Raw genomic sequence first — 22133 nt, 5'->3', positions numbered from 1 at the left:
ATGTAGGGAATGGTACTGAAAACTGAAAAATAAAAGAACTGCAAAACATCATTTGTGTAGATATGCTAACATTAATATTAATAAAAATGCTTATCATAAAGCCTAACAGCTTAAACTGTTATAGGAACTAGCTGTAAAAATAAACTCATATTTGTATTTTGAGAAAGGTCATCCTGTCACTTGCTGCTACTACAAACAACAGGTGAAAACCTTTGGTCCAGAGAAATATGAAAACAATTATGAAACACAAGTTAATGAAAACTGCAACACATTTCTTCTATCAAAACCCTATAGCTTTAGTATTGCTGATTCCCTACTTTATTCTGAGAAAACATTCTTAAACGCTTGAGGCTGTTTGTTAGTAACAGTTGTAGACATTTATAACAAGGACCATCTTAACTGAATTTTTTTTTTTACAAATTAAACAAAGGATCCCAAAGAACAGTTCTAAGTGTTTATAATCAGCACTCAAAAGATATACTGTGCAGGAATATCATTCATTAAATACACTGCTTATAGACCAAAAAGGTAATCCGAACAACAGTCCTCAGTGCTGAGACTCCACTGTAGAAAACGGCATAAATGTTATCTGAGGGTCATAAAACACTCTCTGAAAGTAAACTTTGTCCTAAGGGAAGTAAACTTTCAATGCACCAAATTCCATTTAGTGCCCTGCAGACAGGAATTCTGCAAAGAATATTCTGAAACAGGCAACTCATCTTTTATAGCTGAGTACTCTATCATAGAAGACCAGGAATAGGAAATTGGGTCTTCATCCTCCCAGGGCATCCTGGTTTATATCGCTAAGAATGATGGCTATTATCAAATTTTTAAAGATCCCCAGAAATGGCCATTCTGCAACCTCTCTTGGAGGCAAATTTCTATCATAAGCACACTATCTTTAAAATCCTTCCATATGTGTGACCTAAGTCTGTCCCAGCACAATACTGGCTCTTTCTTTCCCTTCCTTCCTTCCTTCCTTCCTTCCTTCCTTCCTTCCTTCCTTCCTTCCTTTCTTTTTTCCTTATTTTTTCTCTCTTCAATCAAAAAATAAATATTGACTGCCTATTGATATTAATATTACATGGGTTATGGGGGGAATTAGAAAAGTACTCTGCCACCTGGATACACAATAGCAACCTTTAACTCCTTATTTAAATCATTATTAAGAGCAATGTATGGAAATAGCTGCCAATTTGTGGAAAATATAGAGGACAGAGGAACACGTTGAATTGTCCTAAGAATAATAATCAACAAATGTAGACTGAGAAAATTCTCTTGGTCAAATGCTCTAGGTTCTTCAATAGATAAATCTGAAGAAGCAGCAAGTGATGGAGGGTACCTGTTGTTTCAAGGAAACCTAAAAGATATAGTCAGTTTTATGACAATCAGGCAAGACTTAAGAGTGTCAGAGGATGCACCTTAAATTATAAAACTAAAACATAGGGAGGTCACTGCTCTAAAGTCATGAAAATAGTTATTTATTGAGAAACTGTGAAGGTGAGGTTGAGAGGAGGCATCAGGAGGGGATTCTCGGTGCTGACAGAGTTTTCTTCTTGACTTGATGTTGGTCACAAAGTGTTCACCTTAGAACAATCCATTAAGCCAAACATTTGTTTTGTGTGAGTTTTCTGTATCTGTGATTTTCAGGAAGCATTTATCAGCATGGAAAAACTAGAACTCCTATTACATTACCAGTGGGAAAGCAAAATGGTGCAGCCATCTTACAAAACTCTTTGATAGTTTCTTATTCAGTTAAAAAATCCTGGCCCATGCAACACAAGGATGGATCTCAAAAGGCATGCTAAGTGAAAAAAGCTAAGTGAAAAGACACACAAAAAAGTTAAATTTGTTATAACTTCACTTATAAGACTTTTGGGGAAAAAGCAAAAATAAAAACTATAGGGAGATAAATCAGAGCAGTCTTTGCCAGAGGCTTGGGGTGCGGAGAGGAAACTGACAACAAAGAGAAACAAGGGAACTCTTCAGGGGCATGAAATACGCTACATCTTGATTACATGATGGTATCTGCTTGTCAAAACTAATCAAACTGTATACCTAAGAAATGGATTTTCAGTAAATCTTACCAAAAAAAGCGATTGTTATAGAGAATAACAACAAAGTTAGGCTCGAGTTAAGAAGAAACATATTCTTCTATATTTTGCATTTATTTCTTAAAAGAAAAAGAATGTTGAGGTGGGGATAGTAACACATTCAGAATTATAATAGGTGATTGAAAAAAATGTATAGCAGAAAGACTGAGTTAATGATGTTTTTACTGATGGCTATTTCTTCAGAAAAAAAAATTGGTTAAAAGTGAAAACAATTCTGGTTGTTATAAAATTCTGTTTCTTCAGGTTTTTCCCCAAACCAGTTCAAATAAATCCTAACACAGACAACATCAGAGCCAAGAGCAATAATGGTTACGTCTACCACGAGGATATTAGCTTCCTTTGCCAGTCAAGTTCCTCAGTATTCAATTTTGACCATCCTCAATGGAAATATTTCATCCAGGCTTGGCAGTTTTCTAATCTCGACTTCTCCAGAGTCAGATAACCAAGACAGACCCAATGAAAGCCCAGTCCCACCAAGCGCCACCGTGATGACAAAGTGGGCAGCGAGCCCTCAACACAGAAGCCTGGTTGTTAGAACTTCAAGAGGCCTGGTTTTAACAGTGCAATTATCATTTCACCCAGGACATGCATTTCAGTTCTAACATGCTCTCTTTCAAAAGGCATGAAAAGCATTGCAAAACTGCAGTGCAAGTCAACTTCCTCATTTTACAAATGAGCAGACAGAGATCCAGAAAAACATGAAATTACTTGACCAAAGTCACTAAGCTAATTGGAAGAGAGGCTAGATTCATGTCCTAGAAAACCCACTTAATAGGAAAGTGCTCTCTGGAATGAAATTGGACCTGTATACTCTATGTTCATATTGTTTCCTCAACCAGTGATAATTAACTAACAGACAATATAACTTTCATTGTCTATTCAACAGTGTATAGCTCCGTGCTGAATTTAAGGAGAAATCATGGCAGTGTCATCATGTCTCAGAAGCAGAAATACAAAGAAATCAAGGCACGTTCCGCATGGAGGGGATAGCTGTTCAGGGCACTGAGAGTGTTTCTCTCTCTCTCTCTGTTCTCTGTACTGTAGGTGTCGCCTCCCCCTGCTTTGCTCCAGAGAGCGCTTCCACACTAGATCATAAGATATACACTTCCCACATCCAAACATGACTGATATTAGGTTAACCAGGCATTTCAAAAAACCCCATTTTAAATCTTCCCTTTCACCCTTGTCATTTAAAGAAAACCTATCACCTAACTGATGTCGCTTTGCCATGGGAAACTTCCCGTAGACCTGCTCAGAGGAGCCGTTGTGAGGCCCCCATTTCCATGAGGTCTCAGGTGGAAATGCTGCTGACAGTGTGGAAACAGCACATCAAGAGAAGATTGCCCTCTGTATGCATCAGGAGGAACGGGCACTCAGGAAGCCAGGCTGTGAGAGATTCAAATTGAAGAAGGTCTGAGATGGAACAAGTGTGGAAGAGGGGCAGAGGAGCTCCGTGCCGCTGACTGTCCAAAGGCCAATTGACAACGTTTCTTATCTGGTTATGTTTTACTCTTTCTAATGATGTAGAGAAAATGTTCTTTTAATGTACCAGTTAGATACAGAGGCAGGGGAAAATACGTGAGTAGGACGTTTAAGGGCCATATTATCCTCTTCAACACACACTTCTATGCCAGGTGCCCACAGCTTCCAAATGGGCAGCAGAAAATGAACCCTGGGATTCCATAAAGTCTCTGGGAGCTGATAATGTAAACAGCAACCAGTGAACAACTTACGCAGTAAAACTATCTCCATTTCTGTCTCCTTGAAGTTCAGCATGCATTGGACAGCAGTTAAGCATAGCAATCAACTGTGATAGGAGAAAGCCCCATTACAGAGCAAAGAAATAGCTTCAAGGCAGCAGATAACAGTGCTGGGAGAGAAGGTCAAAACAGGTGCAGAGAAATCCTGGAGATTGAGAGTGAAAGCCTGGACTCCATTCGGGTGATTTTTAACTATCCGAGACAATCATGGGTGACAGCTTAATTGTTCCTTTACTTAAACGTACACCACATGGTTTAAATATACATACAGAACACTTCACGGCTACAGAGAAATGCTAATTGATTCCTGATGATGCTTTGGGTGTAATGTGTTTCCCTAACTGTTAATAGTTTACAAAATACGTCTCCATGATGGTGGGTCTACCAGGTTGATTGATTCTAATGTAAAGCTTCAAACACATTGCAAAATAGAGCTGTCACATGATACACACGTGTATTATTACTGCCAGTATCACGACACAATTATCAATTTCATCTGGCTTGAATCATGCCTTTGCACGATAACATGCCCACTACAAATATGAAATCTGGCTGTCCTGAATTTGGACAAAATCCCCTTCATTTACAGCTAATCTACAGATGTTATTTGTTCATATATGTACATAAGTCTTCTCTATCTGGGCTGGACATCTTTGAAGACACTGTGTTCTATCCTATTATGCACTCAGTAAAAGTGGTTCATTGTCTGATAAGAACAGCAGTTTCCAATATTAATAACACACAGTTTCCAAAGGAACCAACTCTAAAACATGTAAAAATCATGCATGGTTTGCATTAAATCAGTACCTTGTAGACTTGTTCATTTCCTCACAAGTCTTTTTTGTTTAAAATCACTGTTATTCCACCTCCATGTGACACACAGCCTTCCTGAAGATGCTTTTCCAGGTGAATCTAACTGATACTCAAACACTTCCTTCGCTCCAGGTAGAGTAATGAGGCTGGGGGTTCAAACACTCATTACCTTTACATAGGAGGAAGGTCAGTGCCACAGCCTCAGTCCACACTAGTGACCTTAGCTAGCTGGACAATCGGTTCAAACAGAGAGTTAAAGGGAGGGTGGAGACAGTGGAATTATAGGGGGTCACAAATCTAATCGCATATAAAACATGCCCAGCCATGTGCACCACACAGACAATGGGCTGAATGAGCAGTATGACATCTGGAAAGCATCTTTGATTTATAGCAACAAAAATTAACACAAAGAAGGGGCAATCCTAATGATTCCACTAGCTGCTTCTAAGTACCAACTTATTGGAATACTCCTTCATCTACAGCAGCGGTTCTCAACCTGTGGGTCACGAACCCTTTGGGAATCGAAGGACCCTTTCACAGGGGTTGCCTAAATACATCCTGCATATCAGATATTTACATTATGATTCATAACAGTAGCCAAATTACAGTTATGAAGTAGCAACGGAAATAATTTTATGGTTGGGGGTCACTACAACATGAGGAACTGTATTAAAGGGTCACGGCATTAGGAAGATTGAGAACCATTGATCTACAGAGAAGGCTTACTTGGAAAGTATATTTTTTTCTTTCAGGACTTAAAGAGAGTAAATGGTTTGAATCAAGTTTGCGATGGCTGCCTGCATTGCCCTCAGTGCAGGCAATTTCTGATTTATGACCTTAGAGCTGATTATGTAACCTCTGGCCCATCTTTCCCTCCACCTCCAAATTTTGGACCACTGCTGATCATTAAAATTCACAGCTGAACTCTAATTCCCAAGCACACTTAATTGTCCCAGCTTCTCAATTATTCACTTCCCCTCCAATACGTCACTTCATCCCTGAATCGGAGACAGAGAATCTCAACTACCATTCGGACACGCTCATGGCTACAATACCATCAAACATGCTAGGAAAACACCTCACCCGACTCAGCCCAGGCTTCAGCATCTCATGTCTCTGTGTTCCAGGTTCATAAAAGGTATTACAACATGTATCTATTTGGATATTCTCATGAACCAGCAGTATAGTGCTTGACCTGGGCACCTTGAGCCCTGGAGTTCATCTTATTTCCTGTGTTATCACTTAGGCATGAACCCAGCACTCCTAATTCATGTGAAATTCAGAAGCTGCCTAACTTTGTAGATATAAGTGGATAGCAGAAGTAGGACCACTTCTAAGAATTAATCCTCATTAGCACCATCTTGGATTAGTCTCTATTATGCCTTTCAATGCCACCTATAAAGGGGCATACGTGGTGCATTTTATTACTCTTTAAGGAGTAGTAGTCTTTGTCTGTGAAATAAGAATTACAATCCTCTTCTTTTCCGTTTTAATCTTTGCTGCCAGGAATCTTGGAGCTAAATTAAATGCTCATTCTCAGAGAACATGTTGGCTGTATAATTGTGCTCCCTTGCCATATTCCTCTCTCATGGTCTTTATTTTCTGCTTTTATTTTATCAACCTGATTGTATAATAATCTTTTACATCATAAGCCACTTCACCTCCTTTGAAAAAGCTAAGATATTAGCATTATTTTTCAAAGTAACTTCATTCGATGAGCAATACTATAAAAGTAAAAAATCTCAAAGTCCAGATCTCAAATATCATCACGTATAAACTCATCATGTAAAAAATAAACCTCAATCCAAAACAAAGGGAGAAAATTGGGAATGCACAAGTTTTTAATTCAATACAATAATTTCGATTATAGAAATTATTTATGTGAGCATTTAGATGGTGAACAATCTGAGGGTAATCACTATAGGCATGTTCTGTAACACCGAGAACTTTACGAGACTTAAATTATAGTAATAGGGTTGTTTAAATAACCATAATGAGAAATATCTTACAAATCAAAATTTAAAATGTGTAAGGTAACCAGAAAATGATTTAGAGGGTCCAGTTAAATTATTAAATTATTCTATAATAATCTTATCTGTTATACATGCTTCCACCTCCCCCTCCCCATCTTTTGCTCATTTACATTAGTTGTTTAGCTGTAATTAGACTTGAACTTTTCTGTTTCAATGAAGCTTTACATAAGAAAACATTATGGGGGGAGGGGGCAAAAAATCTTTCCAAAGGCAGTATGTAAAACTAAGCACTGTTTGATTTACATAGAATTATCCTCTCTCTCAGCCTGTGATGAAGACTTGGCTGTTGTGGAACTCAAATCTGTATGTATTGCCTTTTGATTTATAGCAGATGACCTGGCATCATCTAAACAGAATTTACTGTGCCATGTGCCTCATGCCCTGGAAATCAATAGCTGGAATACAGAGGTGTCTTAATTAGACAGAACAAGGGTAGCGAGATCTGCCTCCTTTCCTTTATCGTTAAAATGGCAAGTATTACAAAGCAGTGCTTGTTTGGAAGTCGCTGTGGAGCAGAGATCTATTAGTTCAAGTTGGGAGTTATTAAGTGAGAGTCGCCATCAATGGAATAAAAAATGAAGCACAAGGCTGTATAAACAATAGCCTGTGAGGCATGGGACATGAACTTGTTAAAATATTGACTGGTGCATTTCTACAGCACCTGTGTATTATCATGGGCTTCAAGAGTTGAACAGGGTATTAAATTACGACTGAACACAGAGGAGTTATCCGTTCTCCCTACCCTGTTCCTCTAAACCAGTGCTGCACACATTCCTGGTATTAGCCACAATGAGAGGAATTACCTGAAAGTTCAACTATGGTCTCTCTTTTCAACACATCTGAAAATTAAGAATTATTATAAAAGCCTCATAATGAAGAAGCTATCTTATCCATCACTATTCAAAGCGATTATCAACCTTTTTCATCTCATGGCACACATAAACTAATTACTAAAATTCCACAGCACACTAAAAATATTTTTTGCCTATCTGAAAAAAAAATAAATATAATTTTGATTCATTCACAGTAAATAGCTACTATTGTCTTGGCTATTGTCATTTTCTTATTTTTTCTTATTTGACAATCTAAGGGAAAAGGGGTCAGTGCCCCTGACTAAATAGCCAGGTATTGCGTGTTTTAAAAATTCTTGTGGCTCACCAGTAGAAAATTGCTGACTGATCATGTCCAAATACCAGTAGCAAGTTAAAGATAAGATCCACAGAGTTTGCTCATGAAAATGTAAGGGCAACTTCTCAAATTTGATTCTGCCTGGGAGAACCTCAAAAATTATTTTCTTGCTATTGCAAATGGTGAAATGAAATATAGAAATGAAAGTACACTGTCCCTCACAGAGTGCCCATATCTGGTCCCAGGACTGTAACTGCAGGAGTTCATGTTTTATCCATGGAACTGAATAGATTTTAAATAACAAGTTGAACTTCACCTAGCCCTATGTTAACTATAACCGAAGACTAAATTTCCATGAAGGCAATTCCAGCAAGTCAGCAGAGCTGAATCATCTGGAATGGCTGAGGGCATTTCCCCAAACCTGAAAAGGATGCATAAAATGATTGCTTGCTGCCAGACAGCTAAAGGCATCTTAATCTACATGTTATTGCCTCCTACTGGCCAAACACCTGAACAGCCGTAGGCAATTCCCCAATCTGACAATGGATTCTATATACAAACCCTGGCCTTTGATGTATATGTCTACCTTGCCTTAGGACAAAATTGTGTGAATAAATAGACAAGGAGAACTTAGTTCCTTCAGCTAAATTTTCTCTGACTCCCCATAATGCCTTTCAAAATTATGTTTCGTCTCTAGACTCTTATTTAATTTACACACAGTGCCTTCTCCAGGTTCCCGAACTCTTCTTTTTTTTTTAAAATATATATATTTTATTGATTTTTTACAGAGAAGAAGGGAAAGGTATAGAGAGTTAGAAACATCAATGAGAGAGAAACATCAATCAGCTGCCTCCTGCACACCTCCTACTGGGACGTGCCCGCAACCAAGGTACATGCCCTTGACCGGAATCGAACCTGGGACCTTTCAGACTGCAGGCCGACGCCCGAACTCTTCTTGATGCTGGAACAAGACCCCCGGCATTACTAAATGATTCTGACTGTGCTGGAATTAAATCTAAGCAGAGCTACTTTTTCAGAATCTTCCTTTCAAATTCAAGTTATATCTTTTTAAAGGGAAGGAGCTCATTGATTTTTGTTTTTTAACTACTCCTAAATGTTCCCTCTAAGTCATGAGTAAGAGCTTACTGGATGATTAGATTCACACACACTCTCTCTCTATCTTAAAATAGAATTATGATGACCAGAGAAATTTATCCTCCTGGCTGGCCTTTCACACAACATGCCAATAGGCCACAAAACCACCACAATGTACTGTAAGATCCTTTGGAAAGCCATCGGGGAAGAAACAGGCTCAATAAAGCCAAGACTATGTGAGTTGCAAATGAAGTTTCAGATGCAAATGAAAGTCCAAATTCAATAGGATGGCTTGGCAAGAAGACAAGGTCAAAACTGTTGGGGAATTAGCCAATCAGACGCAACAGAAGCGAGCACACGAGAAAACCAAGTGTTCCTGGTGCAGGGAGGCATGCACCCTTTGCAGCAAGAAGCTCAGGCTGTAACCATACCTGGAGAACTGCTGCTGCAGGCCACGCATCTGAATCCGGCTGCGCTCAGACTCCAGTGTTACCTCCTGCAACCGCTTCTCACTCTGAAGACGTAAGTGTCTCTCCTCTTCCAATTCATGTATCAGCTTCTCATGCTATAAAAGGCGCAAAGGAAATGACTTTTAAGAAGGTGTTTCTTAAATATTATGACAAAAAATAATTAGTAATAGCTGTCAATTACTAAGTGTTAACTTGGATTCTATAGATAATTAATTAATTCTGTCCTCCTTACAACCCCATGGAGTAGGTTCTATCATTAATATCTTATTATAGACAAGGAAACCAAGGATCAGAAACATCTAAGTAATTTGTCATTAAAAACAGAGGATAACAGGTTTTCAATCCTGGCTGATCTGACTCTAATGCTTAAATAATTTCCACTGAACCAGGTGGCTTCCTGTGCAGATATGAAGATCTATGACCCAATAATCCCATCAAATGCATAATAATTCAAGTGATAATGACTGAGATCATTAATACTTGTCCAGAATTATTTCATCTCTTCACTCTCTGGTCTATGCTTTAAAGGGAACATTACTGTGTTTATAGAATTGACAAGAATTCCAAGTTGATTACACCCTGGAGCTCATGAGAACAGGTTAAAGAATATTTTTATTTTGTCCAATTAGGTTTTCACAGATAAAATGAGGCTAAACTACCTACTGTATTTATAATCCCAGAAAAACAGCTCAGCTCACAAATGGGCACCAAAAATTAAAAGAGGGATTGGATGACTCAGAATAGATTTTCAGCAAAAAATCATTCCTGGAACTGGTAAAAAGCACACAAGATCAGATCCTATTGACATTACCAACTGAACCATGCTAATGTTTTTGTTTTGTTGTTCCTGTTTTTTTTTTTTGTTGTTTTTTTTTTTTTTTAGTATGTCATGCTATTATAGTTACTGTTGGTATTAATTTAAGCACTTTGCATAGAGAATACATATTCTTTGATAAAAACTGCTCAATGCCCTAAATTCTTAAAGAAAAAGAAGAGAAGCAGGGACCTTTGTCTCCAAATATACTGCACACTATGATGACTTTGTACCATCGATGAAACAGGATCCATTGAATGGGACATATTCACAGGCAGTAATAGCAAAGATAGACTTTCTCCAGCTCTGACTTATGGGAAAGGGTTGCCCTGAGGACCATGAAGAACATTAGGTCACAATCTGGAAATGAAGGTGTTCTGAGAATAGACCCCACCTCTGCAGCTTGAACCATGCTTTTCCTTCTGCTTATAAAGCCCTCCAAGTACTGTCTCTATTCAAACCCAGGGTTCCTTCCAGGCTCATCTTTAGTCATCTCCTCTAGAACTTACCACTTCACTGTTCTTTCCCAACACTGGGTTTCAACAGCACCTCTTATCTTTACCAAACTCTTGGCCCTCACGTATTTTTTCTATTATTATAAATTATAATTATCCAACTAGATGAACACTTGCTTGAGGTTAGGATTATGTCTATTGTACATTTAAATATTTATTTAGCATAGTGCCCAATGAATATTAGCACTGGAAATATTTGCTTAATGGTTATGGAGCTGGACTTTTGCTAAGTCAGGGTTGCAATTTCTATGTCCTTAACTCTTCTAAGGTCCATTTTTAACTACCACAATCAGTTACTTCTATTGGAAATAGTAAAATAAAAATCTAATCTATATTCTGTCACTTTTCAGCAGCTTTGAAAAGGAAGAAACACATGGTAATGGAAGAGATAGGTACTAATTAATGTCAAAGCACTGTGGAAATAGTTAAAGTGGCAAATTTTACTTTTACATATATTTAATCATCATAAAAATAAATTAAAATATAAATGCTTTACTCGATTATTACACACAATCAACATTACTCTCTGTATAGACACACTGGACTAATAGGAACATGAATATGTTACCTATATTATAGAATTTGGAAGATTGTGCTTTAATTCCAGTAATAGGCAATAAAAATGGTGTATCTGCAATTATTCAAAAGCATATCCTATGAACAATGTGAAGTTTTTCAGAGAAACAGCACGTTTCCTTCTAAAGTAAAGAATCTTACATAGATTCACTCCCCACTATATTGAAGAACGCCAAGCTCTATAAGCAGAGGTTTTACATATGGATAATCATTCTCTGAAATTTGTTAATGCCTTTTCAAATGATCCCTGTATAACACAGAAAAGGTTCTAGGAAATTCTAAGACTGATGGAGGCAAAAGTTGTTTATTAAAATATATTTTCTTCAAAAGGAGTATGTTTCAGTTAAACCACCAAAGCGTGACAATAAGTCACATCTACTTTCCAAATCTGGAAAAACATTCTTACCTAAATTATAAAACATGGCTAACAGTAGCAAGAGGGTAAATGGATTGGCCAGGATTTATTTATTTATTTATTTATTTATTTATTTATTTTTGTATTAGCTTTTCCTGGGTGTAAACTAACTTCTCGTCAAAGCAAGTTTGGCTTTCTCTCACAGGTTTACACTGCATCTTTTATAGCAGGGAGCATGAAGGGGAGGGAGAGATGGAGAATGGTTGGGTATTATTGATACGGTGCCACTAGATACTGAAGAGCGGTAAAGACATTGCCACAGAAACCTGGGTTGCAATATCTGCAGCAACATCACTCTTTCCATTGACCCGCTGGGCTGGGCTGGCTTTGAGAAGCCATCTGAAGAGAGCTGTAAGACTAGTTTTCAAAACTGATTGGGCCTCACCTTTGTATTTCTCCTTGTTTCATTTAGCAAGATGGCGTCTTCTGTTTCTCCTCCTCGGCTTTTCTTAACCTGACACCTAAATCGCTACCCCAGGAACACAAACACAGGCCTCAGGCTGAGTCAGAGGAGAGACATTAAACAGGAATCCACAGGCAGGTCGGCGAGCCACACCCTCCTCGTCCCCTTCAGTGACATGGACTTCATTTACTTCCACTCAAAAGGAAGGTTTGCACAGTTTCCTCAACAAAAGCTGACTCCAAGTGTGTGAACGCCCCACCCTGTGTTCTTCTCTAGTTTCTGTCTCTAACTCGGACCTAGTTCTATAAGAAAAGTCTTGAATTTGGAGAGCATATTACATTTTGTAAAATGTTCTCATCTTCATTGCTGTATCCAGTCCTTGGAACTACTTGGCAAAGTCAGTTGTTCTCAACAGCATTGCAAGATTTTTAAAACTAGGATCGAGAGAGAGAAGGCGCTTGCTGGGGTTAGAAATGACAGCTCTGGGACCAGGACCACATTTTCCAGGCCCCCTGTCGCCATTTACCCCCCTTCTATGGTCAGTCCTAACACTTATGGTAAAGGTGCACATTTATCCCAATGCAGTTGATATACTGGGAAAATTTGAGCATCACACAAATCTCACATTTGCTTGTGCCCAATTTTATTCATGAGGAACATGAGTCAACACAGAAAACTGCATCCCACTCAACCTAACACAGAAATAAATACACAAATCACCCACATCTCAGAGACCGACAGGCCCCTCAGTCCTCCCAGCACGTGGTGAGGCACTGTCATCTGCAGATGGAGGTACAGCTTGCCCTGGTTCCAGCCTTCCTCCTGCCGCTTCACCGTGGCTCAGGCTGCCATGGAGCACTCCCACGAGCACACTGCATGCTTTCTCAGGGTGAAGTGCATAGTTAGTGTATCGCTTCTGGGTTTCTTAGTCAATTAACACATGCAAAATTAGCTGCCCTTTTTATTAGATTTTTTTTAATGCATCACTGACAAAACTTCATTTCCCCACAAGCCCTGTGCAGGGATCTTTAGGAACGCATCTGTCATGTGATAGCAGAGCTGACTACCTCATTCTGGAAAAAAGAAATCTGAAACAAGGGTAGGATTCCAAAGTTCAAGTCTTTGTCACCCCAGTAGATCTTGTCTGTGTCTCATAGCCTTCATATAGACCTTAAACTTCCTCCAATTTCAGTACTATCCTCTGTTTAAACCTCCAGGTAAGATGACTCCATAATCTCCGTCCGTAATCCATGCTATTTTTTCTAAACTCCTTTCCTGACAATTTTCTAAGTCTTGCTTAAATTTTTTCAAGTATCAAAAAGCCATCTTCATATTTCCAGGAGATGCAGAAAAATCTACAGTTTTGACATTATTTTCTAATTTAATAGAAAGCTCTGCTTAGGAATGGAGCTATGGACACACCCACATGGACTTATTCATTCACTCAGACCACACCTGTTTACTGTGCCAGAAGCTGGATCAGAGCAGGAGATCAGCAATGAGCCAAATAGACATGGTTTCTGACTGCAGGAGACCTTCACACAAGCAGAGAGGGCCGGTGCTAAACAGCCACAAAGATAAACATATCAGTAAAAACTAATAGAGAATTCGGGTTTGCCGAAAGAAGACGCCAAGAGGAACTGGTTCTGTGTTAAGGGAAGGCTTCTTCAGGGAATTCACATAGAAACCAAGGCCTCTGTGATGATGGGAGTTACCAGGTGAAGAGGAGGGCCCAGCATTAGGCAGGGGGAGCAGCAGGTGGGAGGTCTTTAGTCACATATGGAAGGACAAAGAGACCAGTGTTCCTGGAGCCTGGGGAGCAAGGGGACAGGGGTGGCATATGACAAAGGTGAGAGAGCAAGAGCGAGGCCATGGCGCACCATGAAGGCCATATGAAGGATGTGGCATTGTACGCTGAGGAAAACAGTAACTCATGACCAAGGTTTAATCAAGTGAGTGATAGGACCTGATAAAGATTTTGCAAACATCATCTGACTACTGTGTAGAAAAAGAACTGAATGAAGAAGCTAAATAGCAGGATGGGAAACTATTCAACTAGAGAATGGTGAATGGTACCAGCTTCTGGTTTAGAGTCCACTGTTTGATAGTCAAGGGGCTTTGGACAAGCCCCCCAACCTAAAACTTCACTGTTTAAGGTAGTTTCCTCTATAAATCAGGGAGAGTAAAAGTGCCCAAAACAGTTCCATAGTATCGCCATGAGGAATGACTGAAATAATACAAAGTAAGCATTATAACAACTTGAAAATCCCGTATAAGAATAAGGTATGGCTAACTGGGATTATGTAGCTTATATTGTCTAGTATAGTTTAGCTACTTTTGATCAATTCTATACAGAATTTAGTCTTTAATGATCAGTCCATGTTAAATAAATACTGTAGATAAATATTTCTTTTAAAAAGCTCAAAATAAGTTTTTTAAGTAGATCAAACTTTAATACTGAAGAGAAACACATTTCAAATTATAAATATATAAATGTATCTTTATTGTTGAAAGTATTACAAATGTCCCCTTTGTTACCCATTTATCCCCTCCAACCTGCCCCTACACCTCCCCCCACCAGGCCTCCACTAAACTATTGTCTGTGCCCATAGGTTATGCATGTGTACATATAAATTCTTTAGTTAATCTCTTCCCACCCCCACCCGCTCACCCCTGCCTTCCCTCTGAGATTCAAGTCTGTTCAATGCTTCTATATCTCTGGATCTATTTTGTTCATAAGTTTGTTTTGTTCATTAGATTCCACATATAAGAGAGGAATTTTTGACTGGCTTATTTTGCTTAGCATAATACTTTCCAGGTCCCTCCATGCTGTCTCAAATGATAAGAGATCATTCTTTTTTACACCTGCATAGTATTCCATTGTGTAAATGTACCCCAGATTTTTTATCCATTCATCTACTGATGGGCACTTGGGCTGTTTCCAGGTTTTACCTATAGTAAATAGCACTGCTATGAACATAGGGGTGCATATTATTATTTCTGACTGGTGTTTCAGGTTTCTTAGGATATATTCCTAGAGGTGGGATCACTGGGTCAAATGGGAGATCCATTTTAAATTTTTTGAGGAAACTCCATACTGTTTTCCACAGTGGCTGCACCAATCTGCATTCCCACCAGCAGTGCAGGAGGTTTCCCTGTTCTCCACATCTTTCCCTGCATTTGTTTGTTGATTTATTGATAGCCATTCTGACAGGTGTGAGGTGACACCTCATTGTCATTTTAATTTGCATCTCTCTGATAACTGTAAGAACTAAGAGACTAATGTAATCACATATATTATCTAAAATATATAAAACCCTATGTTTAGACTTCTAGAAGTGACATTATTTTTAATACCACCATTTAGTATGATTTTAAACAGATGGCTTGGTCTGTGGTGTGCCAAAACTTCAGGGGTTAACATTATGATATTTACACAATTTCAAATATAAAAATACCTCTATCCCAGGTCTCAGTATACTTGGGTATATTTGGTAATTCTGGTCATATCAGTGAATGATAATACTAGCACAGTTAGAGAAGATTCAAAGCATTTGGAAAAATGGGGGAATGTTCTTACTGTGAAAATTTTAGTGCCACCATGTACCATCATGTCAGGTGAAACATCCACCATAATAAGAGAGGTGCCCCACATACTCCAAACACCCCATGTGAGTCCTGCACAGTGAGTGACATCTCAGGGTATCTGTGCTGACTCAACTCCTGAAGGATACATGATAATACATAGAGAGATATGTGCCCCTGCTATATCAAAAGATTTCCTGAAATATGCTCAAGTTATAATATTCTTAGTGAACAGTATTAGTATTTCATGATCAAAAGAATCATGGGGAAAATAAAATAATCTCAAAAGATAGTGAGAAAAGAACAGAGGTCATTATAGAAGGTCATAGAGATTAAATGATATTCCTGGGTATTGATGAAAAAAATATATGAACTCATTAAAGAAATGTGGAATCTGGCAAACAAGCTACATACTATTCAAGGGCATTTCAAGTTAAATAGACCATTAGAAAAGAAAAGCATATTAGATTCAATGATACAAATATAAAGCATGGCATTAAGACTCAATAATCAGCCCTAACTGGTTTGGCTCAGTGGATAGAGCATCAGCCTGTGGACTGAAAGGTCCCAGGTTCGATTCTAGTCAAGGGCATGTACCTTGGTTGCTTCTAACTCTCTATCCCTCTCCTTTCCTCTCTGTAAAAAAAATCAATAAAATATATTTTTTTAAAAAGACTCAATATTCAATTCAGAACTTCAAGATCAGCTTAGATTTGCTTATTAATTTGTGTCTAGACAGTCACATGTATCACCATGTGTCTACCCATTAATTTCCAATGTATACTGAAACATGTTAAGGTTAGACACAGGCCCGGAACAACCATTCTCATTCTCTTGCTTTCTACTGAAAATCTAAAATTGAGAAGTGATTTCTTTTCTTCAGAAGTCCATAAACACACACCAGCAACAAAATTAAACTCTTATATTTTCATGAAAAGTATTTTAATGGAAAAACTCTATATTAACCAATTTGTATCAAGTCAATATAAAATGGATCTAAATTAAGCATTAGTTATTGCACCTAATTGCAGCCTCATTTTTGCTTTTTACACAAATGGCAATATATTTTTCCTCTAAGGCACCCTGAATTCAATATTGCCATTACTTAGGAAAGACTCAGTCATCTTAGAAGCAGAGAAAGAGATAAGGAACTTAAGAATTGATTTTTAAAGCCCGTACTGTTGGCTGTAACAGAAGAATCAGAATCAGATTCTGAGATGCTAGGATACAAGCTGCCCAATGTACATCCGCAGTGCTGATAACATCGCCCAAGGCAGACAAAGCTGTTATTCTAACAAAAAAAAAAGAGAAAAAAATATTGAGCGTGGTTTACAAAAATAAAGTGAGAGGAGGGAGGTGAGTGAGTGGAATAAAGGACAGGGTGAGGGAGGGGGAAAGACATTTCAAGGGTAAAGAAGACAGATGGGCACTTAGGAAGATCTTAAAACCATCCTCAATTCTAGACTGCTATACTGGAACTCTAAAAGAGAAGTGCCACAGGTGAATCACTCCATACGATTTCATTTTCCTAGGCAAAAATGAGGGATATGTTTATTGCTTAGCCAAAGGATTCATATATGAACTTTATGGAAGGAGTATTTTCAGGGTGGGTTGTACAGAAAAACATGATAAAATGAAGACTGGGCATGTCAAGATTGAAATGGATTATAAAGGTATGTTGGAACAAATTATAACAAATATAGTATGCTACAAAGAGAGAAAATTAAGTTGTCTTTTGCTTATAGCCAGTGATCTTTATTATTTTCAACTCAGGCTAAAAGTGGAGAAGAAAATAGTAATATTACATTCACAATATAAAGTATTGCAATTTTGATTTTTTTTTCATTATACAGCTGGGGAAAAAATAGGACAGAAAGTTACATATTGATCCACTCCTACATTTTTCATCACTTTAAGTGTCTTGATTTGTACTATCATGATTCCTATGGTGGAGAAAGTGTGAGGCTGGTAATCTGGGTTATTACTGTAGACGGCAATTAGACAGGCATGATCAGAGCAAGGACAATGGGCCAGATGTGGAAGATCAGCAGGGAAGAAAGCCCTGGGTGCCTAGCAATGGGCAACTGTAGGGTAGAATCTCCCCCTATCATATCACTGGCCATGTGGTTTAGACTCCCAGACCTTTCAGATCACTGGTTATGCAGTTCTGACTCTCCCTTGACCTTTCCTCCCCTCACAGATGGATAGTCATGCTGTAGACCCCCTTAGAGGAGGAACAAGGGTCCAGAGAATGGCCTCATACAACATCCATGTCAGCCTTTGCATGACCACTCCATTAAGCTTTAAGCACTCAGGACAATGAGGTTCTGACCCGAATCAAATAATCTTAGGAACAAAGCTTCAGCTGTGTTGACCACAGAGCCAGAGTTTTGTTCCAACCAGAGTTAACATCTAGGCCTCAGCTGTGTTTCAGCTCCAGGCTAAGAAACTCCCCTGGGACCTCTCCGAAAATCTCCAACCTTAAAAGCCCTTAGGACAGAGGACCCAACATGGCTCTCTCTCTAGGGCAAGACCATGCCTTTCCTTCCCTCAAGGTGTGTGCCTTTGCTTTCTTTTTCCTAAGCTCCCCCGGGCCTTCGTTTGCCTCTGACTTGTTTTCTGAGCCCCAAAAGCCCAGCTGGTTCACTGCTTTCACTTCTTCTGTCTCTGTGACTTTCTAAATAAACTTTTGCTTGTATTTGAGTCTTGACTCTGAATTCTTTCTTAGCTAGAACTCAAATACTGAGGTTGCTGAACCAAGGTCCAGTTACCAGTAACATTCTCATTCCATTTCTTCACTAACATTATCATTTTGGTTCTCCAATTAGCTTGCTATGCAACTTTGGGAAATACAATTAGCCTCTTTGAACATCTTTCTAAAATGCTAAGGTCCACGTCAACTCTCACATTTTATGCATCCGTGAAATTAGCCATAATCACAGTGATGAGGTAACATGTTTCCCAAAATAGGGTACCTTTGCATACTGAATATCTTAAACTGAAGGAGTTTGAAAAAAACAGCAGAGGGAAGAAGGTCACTTGGGCCTCTCCCACCCTTCATCCTTTTTTCCTTGAAACAGGTCATAAAACCTTCAGGTGAGAGATGCCCTCCCTATACCCAGGAGGAAGGAAGACATTCTCATCACCAAAGACAGAGAATTTGAGGCTGAGAAATCTATACAAACAAACCTTATTAAACTAACTTTTATCTTCCTAGTTACTTCTTTTCCACCTGCTACTCTTGTCTACAAGGTATAAAAGTTTTCTGCTCTAGTCACGTCTTCAGGTCTTCATTCTCTTGTGAAGGCTCCTATGTACATGTAAAAATTCAATAAAATATGTATGCTTTTCTCCAATTAATGTCTTACATCAGTTTAATGCGTAGGCCCAGTGACCCAAAGAGGGTAAAGGAGAAATTTTCCTCCCTGCAACATCAAGAAACATATACTTACTAATGATAAGAAAAGTATAATGAGATGAAATATAATGTCTATAAGATAGGGTTGGTCATAGTATGGATTTAATTTGGTAACAACATAGGTGACAGGCATCCCTGCATTGGTAATTAAGTGGGTGAAGCTGTAGATTTCAGAGGCTAAGGGCATTTTCCTCGGCTAGTGTAAAACAGGCACAGCGATGTTAAAATGATAACATTGGGCATTATACAACTAGGAAGAGAGGTCTAGAAACACAGACCCAGAAGCATCGATTTTAATTTGGTTCTCTAACAATTGCAGGTTTCCGTAGACCTTGAGGGGAATGACAGATTCTAAATGATGTTGGAGCAAGATAATTCTTCCTTAGGGTGGACTCCAGAAGTGAAAGACTAGGGGAACAGGGACAGCAGTGACTGCTTCTGTTTTATTATTGTCATTCATTAGCAATGGTTCCTTGAGTTGGAAAAGGCCTTTCTCCTGGGTGTTCTGGCTCACTGACTTTCTGACTTTGACAAGCTTCTTAGAGAGACGTTTCCTCCCAAATCTGAATATCTGACAATTTGCAGGGGAGAGGTCTGACGAAGGAAAGTAAAACACTGAGTAAGGAACCAAGTGAGTAGTAAGCCTGGTATCCATAGTCTATCAACTGCCTAATTCGGGCACACTCTTTCCCTTATCTCAATCATTTGCTTGAGTTAATCAGTGGTTCTCAACCTTCCTAATGCCGCGACCCTTTAATACAGTTCCTCATGTTGTGGTGACCCCCAATTTCATTGTTACAAATTGAACATAATTAAAGCATAGTGATTAATCACAAAAACAATATGTAATTATATATGTGTTTTCCGATGATCTTAGGCGACCCCTGTGAAAGGGTCCTTTGACCCCCAAAGGGGTCTCGACCCACAGGTTGAGAATTGCTGAGTTATTTGGCCAAAATGCTCAATTGTCAACTTTACTTAGAAGCAGCTTCAATTACCCACTATTAGGTCCTTTTATAAGAAGTCAATGACTCTCTCCAGGTCACAGATCTTTCTCTGTTGTCATGTTAATTGATCACAATGAACAGTAACTATCAGAAGTCAATTTTATTAAGTGCCTTCCCACTTGATTGAAGTCTTGAATACTCTTTTCTGTTCTGTGGATACAGTACATTTCATACAAAGAAGAGAGAGGGTTTCTGTTTTCTTAAGGATTTTTCTTCCAGTTCTCTGCCCTGAACCAATCTATATACTTTAGAGTGAACTGCATTCGCTTACTACCCATTTCGCCCTCACACTCTGTTTCTTTTCTTTCTTGACCCTATGAGGACCAGTCAAGAATGAGTGGACTTCTCCAGCAGATTTAGTTTCCCTTTCAAACTCTGAGTCGCTATATTTCATCTCCTTGCTCCTTACTATAGAGGATTCTAAAATATTTTATTCTCTCCTAGGCTCCAATCTTGAACTTCAGCTGTATTCTGTATTTTCTATGAAGATTAGCACTTGTTTTGCCTTCTCCACATACATTGGTGCTCCTACTATTCAACTTAGTTTTTGAAAAACTATGACATATCTTTTGCGAAGCATTTCATATGTAATTATTATCCCTTCTCTTCAGAGAGCATGCTTTTCTTTAGGCAGGGACTTGTGCTTGGCAATAAAATCCCATAGAATGCTAGCATATCACTGAGCACTCCACAATGTTCAGTACTGCTTGGTGAGTGACCTCCCACTATATCCTTTTTCATAATTGACAGCCAGCTCTAAATGTACAAAGATTGTATCAGTTACAACTTTCAGTCTTCAATCACTGAGGATAATGCAATGAGATTTCCCTTGATTTAAAACCCCACAGATACATTTCGTCCTGTTTGTCATTGTCTTTTTCTACCATTGCTATTGGTCTCATTCATGCTCTCCCAATAGCCCAGAGATGGTAATTTTAAACTTCATATTCAAATCTCTTATCTGACTAGTCACTCTAATTCCTTAACTATTAAGACAAAAATGTTCTCTCAGAGGATTTGCAGTGGCTTCCTTAAAAAGCATTTATAATTCCATTTTTTAGGGTAGCATATTTTACTATTCTTTTGTTCACCCTACCACATTTTACAGAACTGTAGGAGGAAACACCTCTTCAGAAGAAGAATCCTTTTTTTCTGTGATTGAATCTTTATAGTCTTGCCCTTCTTCAGTGAATGGGTGTAATTACATACATGGAAAATTAGAACATTTGCTATGATAATTATTCACTCCTGTAAAATAGGAGAATAATTATAATGTCAACAACAGGCTGTGCTAGGTACTACTGGAGCTTTCTTTTTTACTCTGCCAGAGTAAAGGCTTCCTGGACCTGAGTAATTAATATTAATTTCTCATAAATACTTCTTATTCATTTGAGAAATACATTAGAATGCCTTTGTCCTACAATTTAATTGTTGAAAGTCTCTCCAAATACTTTTTTAAACAAGGCCCTGAGAACTTCTGGAATAGTTTTGACATAGCCAGCCTCCATTATATTGCAATACAAGATCATGTTAGAAACCTGGAATTTTAAAACAACGTGTTATTTAGCAGGTTGCCTTACCCTTGTTAACAAATGCTAACCTTTACATTCTATCATTCTATGAAAAGGTCAACTATAATATTTAAAATATCAATGTGGAGCTAATTTCAAGTTTGGGTTCAATGCTTTAGTATTTCATTTCATACAATTACCAAAGTTAGAAGAAATTGAAATACATATTGAATAATTAGAGTTTATATTATTTTAGGGATATATGGTTACCTAGAACTATAATTTTCATGGGGAAATCATTAAAGATCTATACGTGAGCTGAGGGAGCACAGTTGATCCGCAGTAGGGAAAATGTATATTCGTAGAAGACAATCTGCACTTCTTTCAAAATGCACTTCTGTTATAGTAATCATTATGGTACTTAATGTTAGGACCTTAGAATGTAAGACTTAAAGCATGTAACCCTGTGTGGACTG

At 38.3% G+C, this 22133-nt stretch overlaps 1 protein-coding gene across 1 annotated transcript in view; it reads right to left on the bottom strand.

The window, feature by feature from the left end:
- The window catches only part of NCKAP5 (NCK associated protein 5), an 873870-nt gene that overhangs the window by 433587 nt on the left and 418150 nt on the right, over positions 1 to 22133 (bottom strand). Inside the window, 1 exon segment of the mRNA XM_070423100.1 lies at positions 9375 to 9508. Coding sequence (XP_070279201.1) covers positions 9375 to 9508 — 134 coding nt within the window.

This window comes from Myotis yumanensis, unplaced genomic scaffold (assembly GCF_028538775.1).
Source record: "Myotis yumanensis isolate MYYU_CA2020_CCGP unplaced genomic scaffold, mMyoYum1.0.hap1 SCAF_8, whole genome shotgun sequence".
NCBI lineage: Eukaryota > Metazoa > Chordata > Mammalia > Chiroptera > Vespertilionidae > Myotis > Myotis yumanensis.
The sequence above is the reverse complement of the archived record's forward strand: the minus strand, read 5'-3'. Positions and strand labels throughout refer to the sequence as shown.